General features: G+C 46.5%; 2 protein-coding genes across 5 annotated transcripts in view; one reads left to right on the top strand and one right to left on the bottom strand.

Annotated features, from left to right (window-relative positions):
• Window positions 1–1,933: 1,933 nt before the first annotated feature.
• On the top strand, window positions 1,934–4,152 carry hes6 (hes family bHLH transcription factor 6). Its single transcript, XM_036554631.1, has 4 exons — window positions 1,934–2,254; window positions 2,339–2,425; window positions 2,565–2,646; window positions 2,768–4,152. The coding sequence occupies exons 1-4, from the start codon at window positions 2,174–2,176 to the stop codon at window positions 3,226–3,228; spliced, it is 711 nt and encodes a 236-aa protein (XP_036410524.1). The 5' UTR covers window positions 1,934–2,173; the 3' UTR covers window positions 3,229–4,152.
• A 5,385-nt stretch (window positions 4,153–9,537) lies between these two features.
• Window positions 9,538–19,094, bottom strand: part of per2 (period circadian clock 2) — a 31,217-nt gene continuing 21,660 nt past the window's right edge. For 2 of the 4 annotated variants that reach the window (XM_036553711.1, XM_036553714.1), the window contains exons 16-23: window positions 18,783–18,910; window positions 17,835–18,038; window positions 17,319–17,579; window positions 16,116–17,098; window positions 14,126–14,303; window positions 13,079–13,304; window positions 11,141–11,291; window positions 9,538–10,156 (exon numbers count right to left, since the gene is read on the bottom strand). In XM_036553711.1, coding sequence (XP_036409604.1) covers window positions 10,001–10,156; window positions 11,141–11,291; window positions 13,079–13,304; window positions 14,126–14,303; window positions 16,116–17,098; window positions 17,319–17,579; window positions 17,835–18,038; window positions 18,783–18,910 — 2,287 coding nt within the window. In that variant the 3' untranslated portion in view covers window positions 9,538–10,000. The remainder of the gene's footprint in view (window positions 10,157–11,140; window positions 11,292–13,078; window positions 13,305–14,125; window positions 14,304–16,115; window positions 17,099–17,318; window positions 17,580–17,834; window positions 18,039–18,782; window positions 18,911–19,094) is intronic. The other 2 variants (XM_036553715.1, XM_036553712.1) reach the window with 2 other exon arrangements.

Genomic DNA, 19,094 nt, shown 5'->3' with positions numbered 1-19,094 from the left:
TCAATGTGGGGAAATTATTCTCAAATGGGCATTAACCGACTTACAACAGCGTACACAGACATGTTTTGCGTGACCTTCCTAATAATGCACACAATTTTCTTTCCTCGTCTTCCAGATTTCACGCACCAGTCGTCGATCCTTGCACAGTGACCTGAACTATTTTATGAACGGATTCTAATGTACGCGATTGACCGATGGAACCAGGAAAAGGTCTCGTCTGTGAGATCACAAGATCACAACAGCCCAACCAGATAGACCTGTACACGAAGGACAACTGTGGATAAAATTACGATACACGTTTGTCCACTACATATCACTTTATAAAATCGTACAGTGTCTTTCATTGTTAGACATTCCACACTTGTTTCATTTACCGGCATGAAATACGCTACACAACCCAGACTGTAAGGAAACAACTAGCCACATGAGGATAATGAGGTGTCAAGATCTCGACTTCAAAGTCAGGGGTCTCTTTCCGTAATGCCGCGCGTTTATTGCACCCTTATTGCAGTCGTTTTGCACTAAAATGTTGCCTACATTTGGTGCTACATTTGGAGTCTTTACAGTCTACTTCCCATCATCGCAGTTTTCAACACTTCTTTTCTTTTTGGCTTCCAATTTTAAAATGCTTATGTGGTGTTTTAAGTTATTTACACAATAATGTGCATCTTGTGTAGGCTATATACATACAGCTCGCTGGTTTGTGACTATCTCTGTGAAGAAATTCAACTTTAGCACTTAAAATAGGTTACAAAAGGGACTAATAATATATTTTATACTATGTAGATTACTATACTTACACTGCTGCATAAACTAACTGCTAGTTGTCATCAGCAGCAGCGTTCTGGGAGGACCAATAGCAGTCGTTGTAGTTGCAGCAGCAGGAGCTTCACTTCTCGGTCATTAATAACTGTGACCTTCATAACAAATGTTTAACATTTTTAGACTGAGGTTTAAAAATATTTAACTTGCATACGATATGACAGTGATCATGACATGTTAACGTTTTGCCTTCGAGTTTTCGACCGTTTAAAAATAACGTATGGATAAATGAATGTACCGCCGCAACGCATAGGCTGTACATCACCGCCGACACCAGACAACGAAGAACAAATCGAGCGCGAGCCCGCACCTGTCGTTTTCTTTAGTGAGAGGGCTTCAGCGCTCGGACTTGATTCATTTCTTCCGAGGGGCTGCAGCCTGCAGCTGCCAACTGTCGACATCGTTATGTTCACGAGACCTAACACAAAAAAGATCTCGGGGTTAAGTACTGGGAACCAGCGGGTAAGATACGAGGGAGGGCACAAAAGAAAAATCAAGACGCAAAGCAAGTTCGCACATAGTGGGCCAGAGTTAACTGACGGGAATTAGCTACCATACAGTTGCAATGATACATAAAATATGTACTTTTCTACACAGTGCGTAATAATGTATCTTGTGTGTATCCCTACATCTCCCCTCTACTATCTGTTTTTAACATAGGGTGCGCGGTGCAAATAGCCTACGTTTTTATGGTTTTATCCCCGGGGAGAAATAGCCACAAGTTAAAGGGATTTGTTGCCAGCAACAACACATGGGACATTATAAGAGGAAATATCCTCAAAAACCTCAAAAAGAGAGCAGAACAGTATTGTATAAAATTAAAATAAAATGAATATCTTTAAAACATTTGAAATTCTCAGATTGGACCATTCTTTACAAGCTTCCGTTTAATTTTTTTGTTGTAATTCAGGACTGTTCATTGTTTCGGTCTTAGAGAGGGTGGATTGTTGCGGACGAAAATTAGATTTGTCGGGAACAGAAACCAGAACATTTTTATTGTACAGCCCCTCAGTCGGTGGGGCGCAGACCTCGGAGGGACAGAGGGGGGGAGAGCGAGAGGGAAACAAAGACCTGTACTCTGATTGGCTAATGCGTCCTGCGCTCTGGTGTCTCTTGGCTCGAACAGCCAAAGCTGTATTCATATGTAAATTAGAGCCTATAAATACGTACTACACCGTCTGACTACAAGAGCGTAACTCGTTAAGGCTGCACAATAAACGGACGGCCTGTTTGCCTGTGGTGCGATTTTTTTTCTATCTGGCACCGTCTGCCATCTGCCCCTCTTTCAAGGATCGTAACGTGACAGCGGAATACAACGACAGCTCTCCAAAGTGTGTGGGTTGAAACCAACATGGCCCCCTCATCCCGACTCAGCAAAAACGGATCTAGCAGGGATGAGGATGAATACTATGGCATTAAAGGAGACAGAAAGGTAACGCACTACAACTCTCTTTTTTGCAGCCCGTCCTCTCTGTCAGTGCTGTATCTAACATGACTCAAACATCTTCATTTGCAGACGAGAAAGCCCTTGGTGGAGAAAAAGAGGCGAGCTCGTATCAATGAAAGTTTGCAGGAGCTGAGGACTCTGCTTGCGGGCACAGACGTAAGTTTCTGATCATCTTGACTGCTTTGCTCTCAGCTGTGCTATCGTGTACAGCAGTATACGGATAGGCACGGTCCATATTATCGGCTTTGAATGTCTATGTTTGCATCTAAGAGCATCAACCTTTTACCTCCTTTAGGTCCAGTCAAAAATGGAAAATGCCGAAGTGCTGGAAATGACTGTGAAACGAGTTGAAACTATTCTGCAACATCGGGCTCAGGGTAAGGCTTTCCCCCTTATTTGTCCTTTGAATCAACAATTTATTCAGCTGCTTTGGCATTAATGTTCAAAACCAGCGCCTTTGCGTTGTTAATAATGTACTGTCTGTCCCTGCATCAACAGAAGCTGACAGTATGAATCGGGAGGCGAGCGAGAGGTTTGCAGCGGGCTACATTCAGTGTATGCACGAGGTGCACACATTCGTGTCCAACTGCCCGGGGATCGATGCGACGGTGGCCGCCGAGCTCCTCAATCACCTTCTGGAATGTATGCCTTTGAACGAAGACCACTTCCAGGACATGCTTGTGGATTTAATGTCGGACACCTCCAGCAACTGCAGTGCTTGGCCTACGAGTGAAGGAATTTACGCAGCGCTGGCATCGCCCGGAGGTCGCAGTGTGTCCAGCAGGGTTTCGTCAGCCCTCTCCCCCGCTCCCTCCATGACGTCCAGTGAGGACCCCTGCTCTGATCTGGACGATACTGATAGTGAACAGAGCCAGATTTCTCCAGACCCCGCTGAGAACCAGGAGGTCCAAAACATGCCTACAACTACCTATTCTGAATCCATGTGGCGGCCTTGGTGAAGCCCGAAAACCAGCGCCTTCTCATGAATAATTACTGATAGTTGGAATCTACCTATATGTGAATTGGTTCATATGCATTTCCAGGCCGCACTGGCCTGAAACTGGCTTAGGTGTGGCGAGGCTGTTAGAAGCGCACAGCACTCTTCCCGTCTGCGTAGCCCTTTGAGGTCAGAGGCAGGCACTGACCTGCCTGCGTCTGTTTTGTAAATATCTGCCTGTTCAGAGAGGACATCGCAAAGAAAAGCTCTTTTAAAAAGGCAGAACCATTCCGACTGTGTCTAACGTTTCAGCCTCTCGTTTCACCCAAGCAAATGTAGAATTAAGTGAAGGTCGACTGTGTCAAGAGAACTTTGCATGTTAATCTTGTTGTTTTCGGATGTGTATTTTCCATATTCCTTGTTGGAATTGAGATTTTCGTCAACCAATTAGGCATATATCGCTACCTTCAGTGAAGGCGGGGTAAATTAAACTCATGGCTGTAAATATAAATAATTCTTGGTAGCAGAGATGTAGTTGCCCGAAGGTGAAACCACTGTTATTTACGCAGTGGCTGTATGTTGTATATTTAGTGACTTATTTGTTAGGTTTAATTAATTAAAAGAAATTAATGAAAATGAATGAAAGAACATGATATTTTCGATGTAATTAATGTAGTAAATATGAGTTTTGCTTGTTTAATGTCGATGTGTGTGCCTTGTCCTCGCCAGTGTCACCACAAAGTTGTGTCCGTCTTGCCTCTTGCCCATGCAATGTGACCTCAGATTGTACCTTAATTCCTACCTTGTTCAGCCTATTAAATGCATAATTCCTTCACCCAAAACATAGTGGTCTGACTAATGATAACTATGATACTATGTTTGCACACAATCGAACGTGATGACATTGTTTTTCCAAGTACTTCCAACCAATCACATCATTGTTCCATTCACACCTGACACTGGCGTAAATTTCACCGAAATAAAAGTAATTTCGTTTAATAAAACGAGTGTGTGACATGAACGCAGTACATTCACATTTTTCCATTTAGCAGATGCTCCTATCCGCGGTTCACAAAGTGCGCGTCAAAGTGCATCCAGTGAAGGGGTATAAAAGACATACAGGACACAGTTGACTGAATTCCAGCATCAGCATATTGTAACACTGTTTAGCCACAAAAGGAGTATTTTCTGTAAAGATGAGGGCGTCTACCAAATACGTATGCAAACTAATGCACTTTATGTTCACACATTGTCGTTCAGGTGTGACAAATGTCAACCAATTAAAATGACAAGGGCCAACGAATGAATAAATGTGTGCGTACAGTTGATATGCAGGGCCTACTATTTCTCTCCTAAACACTGCCAGAGGTTTATCAGGTGTGAATCTCTGCCCTGGCACTTCCTTTTGTACAAGACAATTGTCAAAAATCAAGCCTTGTTCTGTGCAGGACAGCTTGACAGCTTTTTGCATTTTGACCGACTCTTCGTTAGGTATCAATTACCTATCAGTGCTAACGTATTTACACGCGTAACATTACACACCTTGTTTTGTGTTATCAAATCTGGCTACTTCTGTGCGGACGAGGATGAATCAAATCAAGATCAGCGTTTGTCTCAGAGGAATCCGAGAGTGCACCACGTCTACGGAAAGATCGTTGACTTTCATAAAGAGCATATGTAGCCTATATTTAGACCACGTCATCCTACAGTGACAGATACATTTTGTTTTTTTTATAATACACCAACACATGTGTCATTTAAAATGTGACCCAGTGAACTACAATGCGATACAATGTAGGCTACCTATAATTAAACGAACGTCAACCATTTATTTTAAGGACATGTTTACACGTTGTAGCTTGCCATTTTGCCACACCCACGGGCAAGGCGTATTATCTGACATTGCTTTCACATTCAAAGCCAGGCTATGGAGAACGCAGGAACGAGACATACGTTCTCAATATCCCCACAGTAGCAATTACCTTCAACGAGGTTGATTTCTGAACAGACAAGAGAAATTCGGAACATTAAAACAAGCCAACAATCTGACAACGATCCAAAAGAAAAATAATAGGCCAGCCTACATGTGAGGGAGCTGTGCCTGCATTTTGTTTTATTGTCCATGCGTCCTGTGTCTCCTAAACCGTAGACAGAGATCTTGGATTTTGGTGGAGGAGCAGACAGGCCCTCCTGCAGCGCAGTTCCCACGGCGCACATGAAAGCGCCCCACCTGCGGTGGAGGCCGCTGCGCATACCATGTAAAATCACACCTCGGCCAGGCCCGGGGCAACGAAGTGTCGCTAACGACACCCGAAGCGCACAGACACAATAGATCTTGCCAACAGGAAAACGTTAAATCCTGTCTCTGAGCAAAGTGCAAGGCAAGCACTACAAAGAGTTGGATCTATTTTTTGTACATCCGATCAAGTACCAATGCCTAGAACATGTACCTGTAATTAATAACATTTTATCAATTCTTCAAGGTTTTAGAAGCGTTTTAACGCAGACTGGTGAATTTAATTTAATCCAATGCTTTACAGAGATTTTAACGCAAATTAAACATAAATCAGAATTTAGCGCACCACCCAGTTATGTCACATTAAAGACTTGTGTAAATAAGTGGTAATGTCTGCGTATGCCTCTAAGAAACCAGTGATTACACAGCTTTTGCGTTTGGGTGATGGAGTGGACGGAGGTCGGACCACGATGGACAAATAAATACAACGCCGAAATGAACATTAACTCCTACAAATCCACATATTAAGATTCGCAGACTGTTTTCAGCTAGTGATGGAAGCATGGGTTAACAAGACCGGATTAGCGCTACCAAGGCGCGACGTCCCCCCGTAGCGAAGGCTTTGTTCAGGTTCGCACCTCAGCAGAAAATTGGGAGAGGTGCGAACGTCGGGACATGTAAATGGAGGAGTGAATCTGTGATCAAAGCTAGTGTCACTGGCGAGGACTCCTTTGACAGCCTGTTGTTGGCCTGACTTCTAGTGTGTTAAAACACTGATAACATCAAGAGAGCGATTTCTAAACCAGGTCTTTTTGGTGCCTACAAAGGTAAAGGATGCAATATATCAATTTGTGGCTGAAGTAGGCTATGTTTCATGAGAAAACGCATAACAGAGCGTCCAAATCTATCAGCCAATCCTACTATTTACACTACTTGTCAAATGCGTCTAATGATACATTGCAAAACGAATCACCTGTAATCATTTCCTAAAACGCGGACTACAGACACATAAGAATCTCGTTGTTATAGTTCAACTCCTTCAACTGACCCTCTAGAAGAAGTTAAACATATGTCATTCAATAACATCAAAACAGATTAAACTCAGACAATGGTCCGTCTGCAGGGTTTTCGGTAAAACAGTCCTGCTTTAGATTCAAAATGGTTTGGTTTCAGCCTGAAGCGACTCTGCTGGAGTGTTATGGGGCAGAAACATTACCCAATGGTTCGTCAACACAGTCAACACACCAGCTACATCACGCAACGATTCAGTCGATCGTTTGCTCAGGGAATGACTAATGATATGCATTTCTGCTACAGAACCAGTCGTACCAAATGTGTCAGGAAGCGTTTGGCATTATTGCAATCAATTAATTAATTGCAAATAAATTGCAATTAAATCTTTTGTTATCTTTCGTTTTGCATGTAGTCTGACTTCGTTATAAGGCCAGATAAGGCTAGTGGAACTACCTATAGGTTCGCATAGACATTGTATATTAGGCTACTACGCAAAAAAGATGACAAGTTCTTCCATTCACTCTGAAAATTTATTCAATTTAAACTGCCGAAGAATCCAAAGATCTTCCTGAAATCGTCGTCCTGTGTCGCCTCGTACAGCAATCTAACACACACAAAACATAGGCGGAGCCGTTAGAACTACAGTAAAACTTCTACAGGAATTCGTGACTAAACGTTTCCCTTTTCCTGTCACCTGTTCTTTTTTCAAAGACGGCGCGGAGGTGACGAGAGGGCTGGAAGGTAATGATGTGAGCGAGAGGATGATGGGGAACAACTGCCCAGCCGGAACAATTTGCTCCCGCCACCCGGAATGTCACACCAGTACCATGTCTCTCCAAGACCTCCTAGTTCCAGCCGCTTCGTCGGTCTTTATTTTGCATTATGGTGTAGTTATTTCCTTCTTCCACAAATTACATGCGGCTTGAACAATAACTAATAACCTCGACACGTTTGGCATTCTGAAAACACTTCCTTAGATGAATTGATAGCAGCCATATCTTTAAACAAAAGCAGGGTCAAAAGTATGGACAACACAGTGTATGTGTAGGAAAACTAGGTTCTTGGTCAGCTTCACAACTTTAACACAGGGTCATGGGACTTTTTCTGCATCTTGAAAACAATTATCTGGTAGCATACCAAGTGTGGGAGCATGTAGTGAATTAAAACTTCAAATCAAAATGATGAGCAACATTACAAAATGAGGACAACCAGCCAGGCTATTATTGCAACAGTGTTTCCTAGCTCTGGGCCTATAGGCACTTGCTTGTACAGTCTCAGTTTAAACAGGTTTGAATGAGCTGTTGCTGAAAGCTGAAATGGGGTAATGACATTACCTGAAAGTTATCCGTTATGTCCTTCAAGTTAGAAATGTGTTCTGAGAAGTGCCTTTTGTCCCAAAAGAAAAATACAATTAAAATGGTTCCACACCAAAACAAGATTATGCAATATTTTTGTCCATACCTGACTCTTGGTACTAGATTGGTTGTTCAATTAATTGCAGGCACTGACACTGATGAAATTAACTAGTTGTTCATCTAATTTGATTGGCATTACTAATTTAAGTGAAGAAAATGACCTGAGATAAGCAGAGTGGCTTGTATGTTTCATGACTGCAACATATAGAAGTCACATTTCTTTCACTAAGGACTAACAGAACATACCTTGTCATGTGAAACCTAGTTTGGTGTTCAATTCAAAGCTCAATTAAACCTAAGTAAGAGTTCATCTGGGGAACAACACACACACACACACACACACACATTCCTCAGGACAGGGAACTGGTTAACTGGTCTACAGGACACTGCAGTCTGCTGCTATCAGTCAGATGTATTTAAATGGGAATCAAATAAGCTTTGGTTGAATAAGTATACACGTATGTCTGTTTCTTAAATAAAGTTTTTATTACAATATTGAATGTTATTTATGAATAAATTCACAGCACAGGAGAGTTGTCCTTTCCAAGTATTGGAAAAAAGCGGACACTGCTAACACACTACAAATTATTTTTGTAGCTATTAATACAACAACAACAGAAGGACAAACTCACACAGAACAGTTTGAAACTTTACATTCAGACACTAGTTTTTCTGTTTTTAGGGTGCTGGCACCGTTTTTTCCATTTTTGTTTTTAGTGGGAACAGCTGCAGTTTCTCACAGTGAAGCCGTCAAACAGAAACACAGCACTGTCATACGTGGTTGGCTCTCAGTGTGCGTGGCACATGCCAGTAAAGCTCACTGACTGTAACATTTTGTGAACAGAAAACAAGTACTGCACTCCTGTGTGGTAAAAGATGGGTCTAGTTGGGCAAGCTACTACTGCACCTTGGAAAATACACGGGTAAGTGTGCAAACACATAAATAATCGGCTGCAATTTGTGGCATATTGCACTTACAAATATATTTCAATTTGCCTCTGTAACAGCCATTACCCCCGCCCCCCCTCCCCCCTGACTGGTCCCACAAAACTAACTTAACTACTGTAAAAAAACAGAGAGGTCTGTCTAAATAACCTTGGTCCTTGCAGTGTCCCAACATATTCTGGCCTGTACTCTTAGATTTGAGCACGAAGAATGGCAAGAAGTGGTCACTTTGTCTTGTGTTTCTGTTTGAATAGACTGAATTCTGTCTGGCTCTTATATTGCTTTGTATAAAAATATGTATTTCAAACCACCGAGGATAAAATATTCCCCTAATGCACTAGCTTAGCACTTTCACTCATAAACTCTTAGCATCATTTATGTCTAGGTTTGAGGCAGAGGAAATGTATTATCTTCACCATTAGAACAGCTTTAAGTCCATACGAGAATCTCAAGCTTTAAAAAAAAAACAAACGAAAATAAAAAATTTCCCAACAGCATATAAAATGCATAAAAGGAAAAAATCTTCAGAGGAGGGATGAGCAAGAAGTACATACAAACCAACCATCAGAGACAGCTACTGGACCTGCATAAACTAAACAGGAACTTGACAGTACTATTTGTGTATGTTTCTGTATATTTATGTAAAAAAGAGACTCTCACATGCAGTAGAAAGATGAAAATGTACATAACGTGTGGGCGGTGGATAAAAGTGACTGTCGAGAGGATTCTGGTCAGCAACTGGCTTAGACAGTGAGCCCTTCTGCCGCAGGTCATCTTGGGTCATTTTCCGTTTGGCTCTGAGGCAGGATCTTGGCGTGGCAAACACGGCCTTGGCTCGAGCAACTGCATTATGCACAGGGTGCTGTAGCTGCGTGACACAGTGTAGCATATCACTGTCAGTGTGTGTCAGACACCCTCAGAAACTCCAACAGTCTCTGCGCAGGCAGTGTACCAGCTTTGTCCACTCACACCGAGCGCGGGCACACCCGGTCGCGGGGTTTAAGTTCGCGTCCCTGGGGAGTGAAGCGTAAGGCTGGACCACAGGTGTGCGTAGGTGCTGAGAGTCTGTGCGCACAACTGTGATCAGGCCCCCTCCGGCTGCGTCGCGCAGTAGGCGCGCTTAAGGGAGGTCGAGGGTGCCAGGCTGCGCTTGAGCGTCTTGGCCTGGTGGGGGCAGTGTTGGTTCAAAGGTTGGGAGGTGGGCCAGGGCAGGGGTTGGCCGGCTGGGGCTCCTCTCCGCCCTTCTGGGAATGTCCGTCTTCGATAGTCTCCCCCATCTCCAGGTCCGGCGGCTCCTCCTCAATCAGGGCTGGGGAGACTTCCTCACAGCACCCACAAGCCTACAAGCACATGACCCACACACATGAGCACACACACAGGACCACAGGCACATAGAGAGAGAAACCCAAGTCCAGACACATACACATACACACACAGTTATTATTGTTATTAATGCTGCACTGCCGAACGGGACTGTATAATTACAAAGAGGAATTAATACATAAGAAAAATAATACTCTCCAGTCTGGCTTCAGAATGGTTGAGGAAGCCGCCTGCACAGGTCAGGACTGCAGTCTCTCCTGATACTCAAGCGCAGACTGAAAAGCCGCCTCTCCACTCAGAACCTCAGCTGTGTTACCTTCGGTGTGTTAGCTTTGACTCTGTTTTGTTGCCAGTGGTTAGTCCTTGCTATCTGTGCTTGATATTCACGGCCATAACGGCCTTGTAAGTTACTTTGGATAAAAGTATCTGCTAAATGACTGCATGAGCAGTTGCAGGGCAACAATTATGCCTACTTGGTGCATACCGCTTCAGAAGTCATAAAGCAGTAAGACTTGTGTGATATATCGCCCCCTGGTGGACATAGATTGCCCTACAGTTAAAAATGTCTCAAGAACCAAACATCTGTAGCACTTATATGCCAATGAAATAACGAGCCTCCTTTGGACTGTATTGGCCATGTATTCAGTGGGAGGGGTAGCCGATGCCTTAGTTAGACAGGGCTGGAATACCTGCAGGACATAGTGAGTTTCTGCAGGACAAAACCAGCCTCTGGTGTGAAGCTCTTTCCTTTGTGTAACCTTGATGTCTCCTTCAATAGTTTGACTTCATGATTTGCTGTGATTGGCATATATCACCACTTTAGCATTGAGATATACATTTCCATAAACTCCCATGGTAGTTAGTTTATGAGTTGGTAGTTTTTACCCTCACACTTATTCTAACTAATCCAGTCATATTGGATAGTGCCAGAAATGCGCTATGGACAGGTTGCCCATAACACCTCACGGCACTCCCTTTTCGTCATTGGGGAGAGATCTCACCTTCACGTCGATGGCTTGCGGCAGGCCGCCTCTCCTCATCCAGGGGTGCACCTCCACCAGCTCCTTCTTCTGCTCCTCGGTGAAGCGTGGCTGTTTCTTCTGCATCTGCTGCAGCTTCTCCCGGTCCTCCCTAAGCACCTTCTGTACCTCCCTGCAGGTCCGGCAGAGAAGAGACAAGCCGTCAGATAAACAGGCCGAGCTAACCCTTATCTGCCACTGACTTTGGAGTGAGAGAGCCACCTGCTGGATACAGGTTGCTACTACACTGAACAGCCACACGAGTCTACTGGGAAGAAGCAGCAGTTTGGCCTCATTATGGTGTTCCCCGAAGATAAACAACGTTTGCTATGTCATCTCTACGCCTTTTACAAACTAAATCCTTTCAACTTTTGTGCCAGCAGCTTCTACGGAGGAGATACGCTATAAGCTGAAACCACCCCAAGCTGTAGTAGCATGATTTCCGGTTTGCACATGTGCCCAGTATTATGCAGAGTTAAGAAAGGATTTCTAAGTGGAAGTAGAAAAATATACAACTCTACACATGAGTTCCATAAATGCTCAGATAGATGCATACAACAACGAGCAGTACCAGTCAGGAGACAAGGTTAACAGGGCTAACAGCAGACCCTGAGCTGTGCTAGTTCTAAAACACACTCTCTACACACAGTAGCACACTATGTGCTGGCTTTAGCTCCTGCTGGGCTTCAATAACGATGGTAGTTTGAACTGCTACTTTTAAGCTGATCCTGAGGGTTATATGGTTGTTTCTGCTTCAGTCTTATGTAGGAGATATCTGTAGCAGGAACTGTGTTCATGCAATTGAAAAAATCTTTCCCTAATTTTTGTTCTTTTATACTGCTTAGATTAGCAATGCACGTTTTGTTCAAAATGCCTGAATAGAATCAACTGGTCAGCTGATTGTGATTGGGCCTACAACAATTAAACAATTAGGCTCAATCAATTTATACTGCTGCCATGTCCTTGAGCAGATGATGTTAGAAGTTGAAGTATTTCTTATATATTTAGCAGCACAGAAAACTGGCAAAAAACTGTCGAATGACCCCAGTGATGGTTCACCGAGCCCAGCTGGAACTGAAATCAACACACACATCCACCAGGATGAAAATTTAGGGCAGGGGTCTGGCGCATGCAGTCTGAACATAACCTAAGGCCAGGCATCATGCTGCCCATCCAATCTGAGAAAGTGTGAGCACGTCACAAACACAAGTTATATGTAGCAGAGTACAAGTGTACTGCTGGAGTTAGCCACTAGGTTGCAGTGCTACCAAAACTACAGGGAAAACCAGAAGGTCATTTAACCCCCTCTGTCACAAGTTTAGCCAGCTGACTGATTTAAGATGAAGCCTTCTTGGCATTGAAAAGTGAAAAAGCCACATTGCCCCTAAACAATTTACAAAAATGGTTACAGTATACAGGAGTATATTAGTAGAAGAGTATACTTAATATAACCACATGTCTGGAATTGCAGTTGGGTCACCACATTCAGTGGGTGCTGTCCAACTGCATAGTGGAACCTTTTATTTCACATATTTTATTCACATTATTTTATCCTATTTTATGTTATTTTGCACACAACACTGCCTGTATTACTGCAAGCCCAGTGTCGGGTTTTTTGGTGTTTAAATTGCTGGAATGATACCGCTTTAAAAACTGACAAAAGAGTATGAGCCCACACGGCTCTGGTAAGAGCCCACACTGCTTCCATGGGTCACAGCTCCTCGTTAGCTTTCCTTATGCCGGCCTTAGGGTTTAGTGTGTGCAGACGCAAACGCAGACGCAGCTCAAAGGAGAGGAGGAAAGGGGCGAGGGGTCGTGCGAGCTGTTTTTTGGCGGGTGGGGATCGGGGGCAGGGTAAGGGGGAAAGATACCAGACGCCGGTGGGGGGCAATCATCTTACGCCTGTCTCCTGCCACTCACCGCGAGGGGAGCTGGTAGGTCATCATGACGGACTCATCGGCGTTGGCCATGAGCAGCCAGAGCGGGTCCTGCAGTACGTACTTGATGAAGCGCTGCCGCTCCTCCAGCTCCACGGCTCCGCCCCCGGCCCCGGCCCCGCCCCCGCGCACCCCGGCCTTGTGGCTATTCTGGGACGAGTCGATGCTGCCGAAGTACTTGCTGCTGTTGTTGCTCAGGTGGCTGCTCCCTGGAAAGCAGAGGTTCAGTGGAAGGGACAGAGTGAGACACAGCAATATAGTACAAATTACTACGACAAATTACACTTTGTGTGCGCGTGGGCTGAGAAATAATGTATACTGTGCTATAGAATAGCATAGGACAGTGTGCATTTATCTCAAGTAATAGTGTAATAAAGTACAGTGTGGGTTTACACAGTGTAATAAGATTCAGTGTGAATTTATACAAACCATTCAGGTACAGTGTGGGTTTATACAGTGTAATAAGGCTCAATTTGGGTTATACAGTGTGATAATGTACAGTATGGATTTACACAGTGTAATAAGTCACACTGTGGGTTTACACAGTTTAGTAAGGTACAGTGTGGCTTCACACCGTATAAAACATTGTAATAAGATACAGTGTAGGCTTAAATAATCTAATCAAGTAGTGGGTTTAATGTGCAGAGTCTAATCAGTCAATAAAGTAGTGAGTCTAATCAGTGTGGGTTTAAACAGCATAAGGTACAGTATGGGTTTGCTCAGTGTAATGAGATACAGTGCAGGTTTAAACAGTGTTATAAGATGAGGTGGATTTACACAGTGTATTCAGGTACAGTGTGGGTTTATACAGTGTAATCAAGTACAGTGTGGGTTTATACAAAGTAATCAGGTACAGTGTGTGTTTATACAGAGTAATCAGGTACAGTGTGGGTTTACACAGTGCAATCAGGTACAGTGTGGGTTTATACAGTGTAATCAGGTACAGTGTGGGGGTATACATAGTGTAATCAGGTACAGTGTGGGGGTATACACAGTGTAATCAGGCACGGTGCTCTGTGGTCAGACTGACCCGTGCCGCTGCCCGAGGCTCCGCTGGCCGAGGTGCCGCAGACGTTGGAGCCGGAGCCCAGTGAGCCGGAGGTGGCGGAGCCCGTCCCGGAGCGGGAGTCCTCCTGGAGCAGGATCTCCAGCAGGTCGCTGAGGGTGGAGTTTGCGTCACTCTGCTGACCGTCACCCTGGGAGCTCGCCTGTACAGAAGACATCACCGAGTGGTCAGCATGCTGCACCTTCACTCTCACCCTCTCTCCTATCCACCCTCCCACTCTTCTGCCACCCTTCCTCCTCTCATCTGTACCCTCTACCTCTTCATCCCCTATCCTCCTTCTTCCTCTCCTCATGTTCCCTCTTCTCCCTCTCTTTCTCTCCTTTCTGATGCAAAACAGCTCACATTCAAATGGTAAAAGTTTGTTAAAGCCTGGAAACAAAAAAAAAAAAAAAAAAGGTTGGTCTCAAAATGGTTGCTGCCTGTCACAAGGCATCTGAGCCCTGGTGCATCAGGGCACCGCAGCACCTGTGAAAGGCCATCAGAGGGCGCTGCTATGCACACAGAGCTGAGCTTTTTCTTAGCAGGTGTGCTGGAGGTTATTTTCCTCTCCATACTTATACAGCGATTTGAACCTATTACATGACCAGAGTCACCCCTAAGATCTATTAAAAGGTCTACTGGATGAGATTCAGTTCAAAGCTGTTCTACATACCACCCTACATATTGGTCCACTTCTGAAGAGACATGCACCATGACATTAGCCAAAGCAAAGACTGCCCCGGTATAAAAAAGTATTATCATGAGATCTGCTATACAATGGCCAGCACACTAAAAGTGGCCAACAAAGGTCAGTCAAAACTAGAACAATGTGCAGGGATTCGCTGAGCAACAGCATGTGTGTATACTGATACACACTCAAACGAGTGCCGCACTTTCCCTTGGTCTCCATGCAGACTGACTTCACAAAATAATCAAGAAAAGGAAGCAAAAATCAAAATGCAGTGGAATGCAGTCACAGCATCAGGCGACTTGCATTAAAGTGGGAAAAAAATAACCATATTCATAATCATAATCTTATGGGTCTATTTGCTTCAAGCGAGGTGCAAATGCGTCGCAACATTGGCCTACCTCTTCGCTGCCACACCCGTGACTACAGCACACTTTATTCCAAGCAAGACCCTCTTCTGACTGTAACCGTGACATAAGCGCATCGAGACCGTACGCGAAGCTCGGACAAAGAGGTCCCACGGGACCGGGGACACGGGCGGGCACTCCATATGCCTGTTCTAGCCCACACAGATGGAGAGAACGCTAAAAGGTGTAAGGGACACATTGATTAATATCAGCTAATATGATTAATATCGCTTTTTTAAAACTCCCTCCCACAATTTAGGCAAAATAACCAATAACATCATCATCCTCTCTGTTCAACATGCACTTAAATGGGCTAAATGCCACATTAGGCTGAGTTATTGCATTAACTTGCAGGAGCACAACATTTGTATGTAGCTAGCTAAGGATGGTGTTGGGTTGGGTTAGGGTAGGCTTACATGTGCTACCCTTGTTAAAAGCCTGGCAGTTGCAGCTAAGCACGCTCAACTGTCAACGCAACTGTCAACACTGTGAACTGATCTACAGAGAGAGAAACACTCCCTAAGCTGACAAGCAGCACTTAACTAGCACTGCGGTGAAGGGATGGAGCTGGGGCGACGTTACAGGATTGCTGGGAAAATGATGTGTGTTGGCAGGGCACACTGAGTGTGAACATGTTTAAAAAGTGTGTGAGAAAGACAAGAGGGAGAGAGAGGAAGAGGGAGAGAGGGAGAGGGAGAGAGGGAGAGGGAGAGGGAGAGGGAGAGAAAGAGGGAGAGAAAGAGGGAGAGAAAGAGGGAGAGGGAGAAGGAGAGGGAGAGGGAGAGGGAGAGGGAGAGGGAGAGGGAGAGGGAGAGAGAGAGCGAGCGAGAGAGGGAGCAGCAAAGAAGGAGCGAAAAGCAGACAAAGGGAGAGCTCCTACCTGCTGGAGCTCTTTGTCAGGTTTGGCAGGGCTGGCTGTGCTCCCCTTCTCCACCGGGCCGGCAGCAGGGGGCGCCGAAGTGTCCTGCTTCTCCACGGAGCGGGGCGTCTCCTCCAGCTGCAGCAGGTTGAGCTGCAGGGGCGAGCTGCAGCGGGACTGGAAGAGCGGCGGCGAGGCCTGGTCGCGGGCGCCCAGCGACTGCGGCGTGGAGGAGCGGGACGCGGCCTCCTGGGGCTCGGGGGCGGTGCTCTTTGGGGGCTCGGCGGGCAGGCTGTAGGGGAACGGCTGGGCCGGGAACGGGGGCTGCGGGGGGAAAGGGTTCTGCGCGCCGAACTGCGTCTGCACCGGGAACGAGGGCGGGGCCGGGAAGGGGGCCTGGGCCTGGAACGTGGGCGTGGCCGTGAAGGGAGTCTGCGAGGGGAACGTGGGCGTGGCCGTGAACGGCGTCTGCGTGGGGAACGTGGGCGTGGCTGTGAACGGCGTCTGCGTGGGGAACGTGGGCTGGGGAGGAAAGTTTGTCTGCTCTGGGTAGAAGGGCTGGCGTGGGGTGCTCCCCATCTGGGGGAACATGTAATTGGGCAGCACAAGGGCCACCATGGGCGTGACCAGCGGCGTGGAGTAGGGCGAGGGCTGCATGGTCAGGCGGGGGTCCTGGCTGCACTGGCTGTCCCCGAAACCCGACAGAGAGGGGTCCACCCTGGGCGCAACCGGGCCTGTCCCGGGGTACACCTGCAGGGGGTAGGCGGACATGACGGTGGGGTAGGGAATGGGGAGCGTGGACTGGGAGGTGTCCGAGGGCGACCAGGACGTCTGGTTTAGGCTCTGCAGCGGCGGTCGCAGGGGCTGCTTCCTGTGGGACACCGTGCTGTCGGACGACTCCTGCTGCTTCATGCGCTTGGACTTGGTCTTCTTGTTGCGTCCGCCGCGCCTGCTCGCGGGCTCCGCCCCGCCACCTTGTTTGCGCCCTCGAGTGGCAGCCGCTGCTGCAGGTGAGAGAGGGGACCAGGGTCACTCATAGACATGGAAGCAGAGACTGTGTGCGCGCTTGTGTGTGTGTGTGTGTGTGTGTGTGTGTGTGTGTGTGTGTGTGTGTGTGTGTGTGTGCCTGTGCATGAATGCACATGAGAATATGTATATGTAAAAGAGAGAGAAAAACAGACAGAGAGTGTGTGTATTGGTACATGTGTTTGTGAGACAGCGTACCCTCTGTGGGAGGCTGGCCGCGGTGTCGGTCCAGGTAGTGGGAGCAGTCTGCCTGGAAGGCTCTGACGCCGCGCAGCTCCCGGAAGCGGCACAGGAAGGCCTGCTCCTCCTTCTGCGTGTGCGCAGCCAGCACCTGCTTGGTGAGGCCCAGCTTCTTATAGGCCTCCCTCTCCTGGGTGGGCGGAGACACGGCGCTCGGGGGCGGGGCTGGACCAGCACCTTCCCCTGCTTCTCCTGTTCCAGCCACATCCTCGATGATTTCTGCATGGGTATGCAAGAGTCAGAACACCACAAAACAAGCACGCACGCACGCGCACACACACACACACACACACACGCACGCAGAAAAGCATACATGCACAACACACGAAACAGCTGGCTATCACAAAGTCAATGAAGAAATAAATACTCAAAAAGATGTAAAATAAGGATATGAGATACAATAGTACTGGAAAAAGCTAAATGAAGAAGAAAAATCAGCTGTAGAAGGAAAAAAAATTGTGTTTATATGTATACCCGATTCCGGCTGGGGTTTCTTGTCTCCCACATGAACGATGGTGCTACTGTAGCTACACTGGCTGGTGATGGAGACCACGCTCTCCGCCTTGCTGGGCAGGGCCAGGGGTGCGAGGGAGGAGCCCACCGCCGCGGGGGACGGCTTTTTGTGCGCCTTCATAGAAGGGAGGCCCCTGGGCTCGGCCTCTAAGAGCTCAGGTTCTGCTGGGAGGGAGGAGAGAGAGAGGCGGACGAGCTGTGAACCCCAGAGTCACCGTGCGGAGGAGAGGCCCTAAGCAGCAGCCCGGCCCAGCCTGACCAACCGCGCAGCTCACACGCACACACACGCACACACACACACACACCGTTTCTACGCAGGTCACAGGCCTGCAAAGACTGGGGAAGGGCAGACTCTGCAGCGCTGTGTGTGATACGCCTCCTGGGCTTTTCCATGGGTCGTGACCTTTCATATCTCAACCTACACGCAAATGAGGACCGAACAGCGGAGGCACTCCCGATGCAAAGCTTGGCTTTACCGATCGCTCCCTCAGTTTCCTGCTTCCCTTTCCCACTGTAGAGCTGCTGCCAGCTGCACACTGCATTCTGTGTGATGTCAGGCACTGTGGCGATAGGTGCGAGCTGTGCATTAGAGAAGCGGTTGTACTGTAACTGGTCAGCTAGCTTTAGCGCCAACACTTCATATCTTATTCCAGTTCCACAGTGGAAAAGGAATATGATACAGTTTTAAAGCAAAAGCAGTAAAATAGTACTTCTAAAGCTAAAGGTGTTTAAATGTGATTAAATGAGGGAGAAAACTCAATATTCTACAAAAATTTTAATTCATAAAGTGCAGTGCCAGGCTACAACAGCTATTAAGGTGTTCCAACGTGAAGAGCGCATGCACACTGGCTTCTAAACTGACTTTTGAAATATCAGAACTGGCGTTAAGGGATGGGAGTTTGCACGTACCTTCGGACACCTGCATGGCGTTGTCTGGGGCTTTCTGCTTGTCCTCGTCAGAGTTGGAGGAGGTGGTGTTGGAGGACGACTCGCACTTCCTCTTCACCGTGATTGGAATGCTGCAGCTCTCTAGGTACCTGTGGAGCAAAACGACAGACACACACACCACACACATATGAGTAAGACGTGTAATAAACCATATCCAGTGTGTGCATTATTTGGCTTCCGTAAGCGTTACGCCCATATAGTAGGAGTGGGGAGTGTGTGTGACTAAGATATGGCTCAGGTCAATATTTGGCTTCGGTTGTCTAGTCAAGTTGC

The sequence above is a fragment of the Megalops cyprinoides genome, chromosome 20, assembly GCF_013368585.1.
Source record: "Megalops cyprinoides isolate fMegCyp1 chromosome 20, fMegCyp1.pri, whole genome shotgun sequence".
Classification (NCBI taxonomy): domain Eukaryota; kingdom Metazoa; phylum Chordata; class Actinopteri; order Elopiformes; family Megalopidae; genus Megalops; species Megalops cyprinoides.
The sequence above is the reverse complement of the archived record's forward strand: the minus strand, read 5'-3'. Positions and strand labels throughout refer to the sequence as shown.

Bases quoted from the DNA above. Each gene is read 5' to 3' on its own strand.
- hes6 (XM_036554631.1), top strand. From the start codon at position 2,174: ATGGCCCCCTCATCCCGACTCAGCAAAAACGGATCTAGCAGGGATGAG. The intron at 2,255-2,338 runs GTAACGCACTAC...CTTCATTTGCAG, and splicing joins GCATTAAAGGAGACAGAAAG to ACGAGAAAGCCCTTGGTGGA. The intron at 2,647-2,767 runs GTAAGGCTTTCC...CTGCATCAACAG, and splicing joins TCTGCAACATCGGGCTCAGG to AAGCTGACAGTATGAATCGG.